This window comes from Lathyrus oleraceus, chromosome 5 (assembly GCF_024323335.1).
Source record: "Lathyrus oleraceus cultivar Zhongwan6 chromosome 5, CAAS_Psat_ZW6_1.0, whole genome shotgun sequence".
Classification (NCBI taxonomy): Eukaryota; Viridiplantae; Streptophyta; class Magnoliopsida; order Fabales; family Fabaceae; genus Lathyrus; species Lathyrus oleraceus.
The window spans coordinates 433,173,048-433,179,576 of NC_066583.1; the positions used below are offsets into that span (position 1 = coordinate 433,173,048).

Sequence of the window (6,529 nt, forward strand, 5' to 3'; positions counted from 1 at the left end):
TTCCTAATCGTCTAAGTAGACTACTTCATGAAATGGATAAAAGTTGAAGGCGTCTCCAAAATCGCAACATAGGGAGTTTGACGCTTCTATTGGCAACGAATTATATGTAGGTTTTGTTTACTAGGAGTTATCATTTCACACAATGGTACGCAACTCTGCAGCTTCATAGTGGTCTATTTCAACCAATACTTGAGTAAACAAACGGAGTTGATTTCAGTTGTTCATCCAAAGGAGAGAACGAACACGCTCAGTCAATGAACAACGTAATACTAGGCAAGATAAAGAAAAAAATAGGCGGTGCTAATGGGCTCTGGGCCAAACAACTCCACAAAGTATTATGTTCATATCATATCACCCCTCAATCAACTACCTAAGAAACTCTGTTCACAATGGTGTACAACATTATCATCATGCCATTTATCGAAATTGATACGACCATATGAAGAAGAAATGAGGAAAGACTTAGATGTGCAGCCGACCCAATCCACAAAACTCAAGATGTTACCCATATCAGAGTAATAGCTACCAAAGAAATGGTCGTCAGAAGGTACAACTCCAAAGTGGTCTCATGGCAAATGCAAGAGGGCGGCCCCGTGCTCGGGCAGGTTGTCGCACCAGCTCGCCTTGCGAAACTGCAACATAACCAGAAGGTCCATACTTTATATGTCAAAATTTACTTCACAGAGCTTAAAAACTTGAAGAGTTGGATGAATGATTCACCCCTATGATGTGGAACTTAGTTTATCTGAGATATTATTATAGTTAGTCATTTTCCATTTATATTAAATAAAGCGAGAGACTTTTTTTCCATGTATAAAATCTCTGAAAACTGTTTTACTATCATTTTTCACAACATGGCGAAACTTCAAAAGAGAGCCTATCGTGGTAACTGATTAATAATTGAATGTTGGAGCTCTCTAAAGATTCCTTGCCACCCAAGAGGCAATATCAATGTTGGATCTTATCTGAAGAGTCTTTATTGTCCAAGATGCAATCAATGTTGGATCTTCTCTGAAGAGTTCTTGCCGCCCAAGAGGCAATATCTCTTAAGAGTCATTTCCGCTCAAGAGGAAATATCAATAATGGAAATATCAATGACGGATCTTCTCTCAAGAGTCCTTGTCGTCCAAGAGGCAATATAAATGTTGGATCTTCTCTAAAGAGTCTTTGCCTCCCAATAGAAAATATCAATATTAAATCTTCTTTAAATAGTCCTTGTCGTCCAAGAGGAAAAATCAATATTGGATCTTGTATAAAGAGTCAGTCCAAGAGGAAGTATTAGTATTTGATCTATATTAAAGAATCTGCAGACTTCTTCGTGAAACTAGCTATTAGCCTTCTTGGAAAAGCAGAACTAGTTTGCTCACAAGGGAAATAAGCTTAAGCATAGCAACATAAAGGTATGTGTCTAAAAACTAATTGAATTTTTAAAGAAAGAGACGTGATATGAAATAAGTCTAACCACCATGGGCTCCGAACGCTTTCTTTTATAAAGATCCTAAAGCACTATTACAAGGACCTTCTAAGGGATGACAAGTCTCGCACGAGGGATTTAAAAAATCTCGTTCGAGGTACTCAATTTAAGTATTTTATGAGGGGCTCAACTTAAATCTCGTCTGAGGGACTCAACTTAAGTCTCGTATGAGGGACTCAATTTAAGTCTCACTTAAAAACTCAAAACACTACTCACTTCTCCCTTTACAATACCTTGTGCTTGAGGACTCTGTATTGAAATAAGTTTATTGAGGTTGAAAAGAAGATGTCTCGTAGGGAGAGAAATTATAGGCTAACTGAGGAGGGGCAAACTTCATGGGCCATCTGAAAGAAGAACGGGCGAGTATCAATGTAGCGCTTAGGTCTGCTAGGACATACCATCAAACACCAAGATTGAGCTTGTGCTATCCAACGTAATTCTTACTATCCACCCGTCCAATGAATCCGGGTAATGATGTGGCCTTATACACTAACACAATGAATCAGTCAAAGAAGAAAATCACATTCTCCTATGTTTATAAGGAAAAACAGCTTCCGCATATTCCAAACTCCTTAAGGAAGTGGGAGAATAACCATTTCATGTGTCTAAGGATCCAAGCTCAAGAGATATCTATAAATACCTCAACTTCTTGATTAAGAAATAGAGATGATTATTCGTCTAGAAACCACATATACACAATTTTTCCATTCTGCGTGAAGTAGCTCTAACCACCATCAACAATCCTAAACATCACATACAACCCTTCAAATACAAGATTACTCTTATTATAATTGTTTTTAGCAAATAGAATATTCAATCCTATTTTTAAAACATTAATATAAATAGAGGTTGTACTGATCTGATTATACACTTGTAGGATTGCAAAGTATATATTCCTTGAGATTATAGTAGTTGAAAAAACTGTTGTGTATCAAGATTGTTTGCACACGATTTGTACTATTTTATTAGTTGTCTTGCATAACTTGTAGGAGGACTTTGTACCATTTGAAAATCAAATTTAGAGAGGGATACTGGAAATCTTTAAGATGAATTTAAATTTAGTCTTCAGAGGATGTCACCTAAATGATACTAACTTAAGGTGTCAGATGGTGTTTAATCAAATGATACTAACTTGTAAATCTTAGAAATTTTGAGGAAAAGAACAAATATGAAAGTAGACCTTGTAGAAAAGCACACTAGCAAGTAACTATAATACAATATCAATCTCTCTGAATTTTCAATTCACTATGAAAACAATTTCTTTTTCCCTTTCACTGAACTACATATATATAACTTTACAAATGATTGAGGAGAGTATGTATGCTCCAACTATTAATCAACTGCTTAACCATGTTTCAGAGTTTTTCAACTGGAAAACCAATAACAGGTTTAATTTTTGAAGCCAAACTTCGTAACTCGGCTACTTCATCATTGTTCAATCTCCACCCAAGTGCACCTTTAAATTCTTCAGCTTGTTCTGCTGTCTTAGCACCAGGAATCGGTATGACATTGCCTTGAGCTACAAGCCAGTTCAGTGATACCTAAACAGAATCATTTCGTAAGATTTATGTTCTCATCACTGAATGTCTCAGAACAAACACTACACTAATGTTTCAAATATTCAACTTAGTATGAACCTGTGTAGAAGTTTTGTTGTACTTGTCTCCTATTTCAGTGATCTTGTTCAGCAAAGGTTTGAGCTGCGACATAAAAATAACAGTAATATTGGTAAAATTTATTGGATCTTCAAATTTCTGAAAAACAGTAATTGCTGTGTACCGTTGTAAGGAATTCTGGAGTATAAATTCTGCCTCGAGGTCCACTTGGGGGCTTTTCAGGAGTATACTTTCCGGTTAGAACACCTGATGAAGAACTTCAACTATAAGCACTTAATTAAACTGAGTGTGTGTGTGTGTGTGTTCGATCAGAAATATTAATCTTTTGATATGCAAGCTACGATTTTGAGGATAACATTGACATAATAAATATGATGAGTAATGAAAAGGAGTTCGTTCACCTTGAGCTATTGGTGAATAGGCTATCAATGAAATCCCCAGTTCGTCGCAGGTAGCCTTCACACCATTTTCTTCAGGGGTCCTATAGATAAGGCTGTAGTTTACTTGGTTTGAAGCCAATGGAACACCTCTCTTCTTTAGCCTTTCGTAAGCCTCTCGTAGTCGTTTTTCTTAATACATCAAAAAATGAATGTTAAGTACACATGCTCATAATACATGAAACAATGACATAGACACTAGACACGATACTGACATCGAAAATAACTTGAGATAATAGAAGTGATTGTATGTAATCATAATAGTCAGCATCGTGATAGTGTACGAACACTCTGAAAAGCCTTTAATACGAGGTATCCGTGCTACATAAAAGATAATAATCATTGAGATTTACCACTATAGTTTGAAACACCAACAGCCTTTACAAGTCCCTTTTCAACAGCATCACCTAGACCATCAATATACCCTGAAATGTAATTCATTCGCGAACGAATCATATCAAACAATAGTTCCATGAACTATATCAAATGAATAGTTAGTTCAATGGATTAAATTGGTACCTTCATTTCCCCACACTCCCGGCCTGAAAAACAAGTACATTACTACATCAAAAAAAGTAATATGGAACTAAACCTATATCATTTCACAGGTTAATAAAATACGGACCAATGAAGCTGATACACATCCACGGAAGTCATTCCAAGTCGACCGAGGGAATCTTTAAGCGCATTGATAACACTTTGACGACCTAGTCTCCATGGTAGTGCAGCATACTTGGTTGCAACTGCAACATTGACATTCGGATCCTTTTCTTTTCTCTCTCTAATAAATCTTCACATGACAAACATATAAAACGTTAATGTGACTTTTGATTGGAAACTTCATATGAAGATTATACCAAAAAATGTATGTGTTACCTTCCAAGAAGAGTTTCTGAATTGATGGCTCCGAAAGAAAGCTTAAAAAGAAGACAAACTACTAAGTTAATGAATTGATTCACACTCATCAATGCAATCATGATAAGATATATACTCACCCCAGAACCATAAACTTCAGCAGTGTCGAAAAAGGTTAGACCCCCATCAATACTTGCATTGAATGCATCTCTAGCAGCCTTCTCATTTCTATCTAAAGTTACCCCAAGAGAAGAAGTTAGATGATTCTCATGGTTTCAAACTGCGGTCGCAATTGCGGCAACAATATTGATGATGTGGTAGTCTCCACATCAGCAGTAGTGATTTTTTCATTCCTCTAATTTGAAATGTATGCAATGGAATGAACTAATTTACTCTCTTCCGCATCAAATTATAAAAAATAATAAAATCTCGTTCCATTGTTATGCTCTACTCCATTCCACTATGATTTTTTATTTTCCTAGTTTGATTCTAGTCCATCAGTCCAAACATAACCTAAGTTTGATTGGAAGGTTTTTGAAATACACCGGAATATATTAACATTAAGTGTAACTACCGCACTTGCCACAACCGCAACACATCCGCGACCATGATGATTGCTAACTAATGATCCTTGTGTAAAGATTAGAAAAAGAATTTCGAAAACAAGAAACATATAGAATTCTAATTATTAATTTAAAAACCAACATTGAATTGGTTTTTACTGATTTGTGCAATGCAACTCAAAGTTTCCATGCATAATAAAGGAACACAAAAAAAAAGTTACCATTCCATTGATTATTGTTCCAGTAAGTAGTATCACCCCATGACCAAGCACCAATTCCAATTGTAGTTACCTTCAAATCAGAGCCACCCAATTTCACCTTGTCTTCAACTGTCTTAAGAGTTGAAGAACCCTCTGAAGCAACAGCTCTTATTCTTCGAATTCTGGAGTGACCCATTATCGTAAAACAACCACCGTTTATATGAAGAGCCATGGAGAAAGAAAATGGAGTTCAAATCCAATAACGGGGTACGTGGGTATGGAAGTTTTTTTATTGGAATGTGGACTGTGTTATGGACAAGTTGAAGTTTTGGCGGCGGTGAATGGTTACACGTTACATGCAATCTTGTGGAAAAAAGAGAGGAATTTAAGGTGACAACGTTGTACACGTGGATGTACGAGGATGCTACCATTGTTTGCCATCTGGCACTATCAAGATTTCATAGGAGAATAGTTAGGCAATTAGAATAATATAAATAATTAAAATTAAAATAATATATTCGTTATGCACTAAGACACCCTATGATATAACATTAATACTTTAACATCAATAATCTCAAAAATATAGAATATTGACATTGGTAACATAAATATATAATGTTTTAATTTCATTTATTCATACACTATCTAACCACAAAAATAAAATGTTACAATTAAGTCTTAATTATTCTTATGTGCCCAATTTAATTATATATACAAAAAGAACAAATGTCAATGTTTAATCAACTATTTCTCTCACTTATCTTGCAATCCCATTTCGTCGTGTGTGTCTTAATTTTTTCCTCTTTCTTTAAAATTTATTTCAATCCTATTTTTTTCATCTCTCTCTTAATCATTTTGAAAGATTTGCTCAACAATAAGAACCTCTCTCTCTCATAACCATATTTTCTTCTTCACAAAGTGAGCTAAGGCCAAAGGGATTCAATGCTCTACAAAAGACTCTTCGAGTCATGAACCCTAATTAAAATATTGAAGCTTATGGCAAATTACTTGCTGGGTGATAATATTCTTAAAATGATCTATTCTAAGTGAGGTTTTCGTGTCGGCCTTAACGAGAAATATGTCTCCTGGATCCACACTACGCAACCATCATCATATCTTATGTTTCTCCTCTAGAATTGAGTATATAGTCTTTCCCGTAATGTGTCTAAAGCAATCAGAGTATCTGTATCAATAGCTCATGGAAATTGTACAACATATATAGGATAACAATAACGTAACACATATGATATAACAAAGGCAAAAGATAGAAGAAAGTGAGTGTTTGCACGCTCGCGGAAATTATTGAACAAAATCGCCACAAAACTTTATTTATTCCAAAGAAGAAAACAGAAAATATCAATAAAACTCTTAAGAGAAAGAGAAG

General features: G+C 35.2%; 1 protein-coding gene across 1 annotated transcript; it reads right to left on the reverse strand.

Annotated features, from left to right (window-relative positions):
- Nucleotides 1-2,641: 2,641 nt before the first annotated feature.
- Nucleotides 2,642-5,503, reverse strand: LOC127085262 (uncharacterized oxidoreductase At1g06690, chloroplastic). Its single transcript, XM_051025793.1, has 10 exons — nucleotides 5,167-5,503; nucleotides 4,523-4,614; nucleotides 4,404-4,444; nucleotides 4,153-4,317; nucleotides 4,047-4,069; nucleotides 3,881-3,952; nucleotides 3,492-3,659; nucleotides 3,254-3,336; nucleotides 3,112-3,174; nucleotides 2,642-3,015 (listed from the first exon to the last, which is right to left on the reverse strand). The coding sequence occupies exons 1-10, from the start codon at nucleotides 5,375-5,377 to the stop codon at nucleotides 2,830-2,832; spliced, it is 1,104 nt and encodes a 367-aa protein (XP_050881750.1). The 5' UTR covers nucleotides 5,378-5,503; the 3' UTR covers nucleotides 2,642-2,829.
- Between the last annotated feature and the right edge of the window lie 1,026 nt (nucleotides 5,504-6,529).

Excerpts from the sequence above, each read along its gene's own strand:
- LOC127085262 (XM_051025793.1), bottom strand. The coding sequence starts at position 5,377 with ATGGCTCTTCATATAAACGGTGGTTGTTTTACGATAATGGGTCACTCC. Across the intron at positions 4,318-4,403 it reads TCAGAAACTCTTCTTGGAAG|ATTTATTAGAGAGAGAAAAG; the intron begins GTAACACATACA and ends TGTCATGTGAAG. Across the intron at positions 3,016-3,111 it reads ACAACAAAACTTCTACACAG|GTATCACTGAACTGGCTTGT; the intron begins GTTCATACTAAG and ends GATTCTGTTTAG.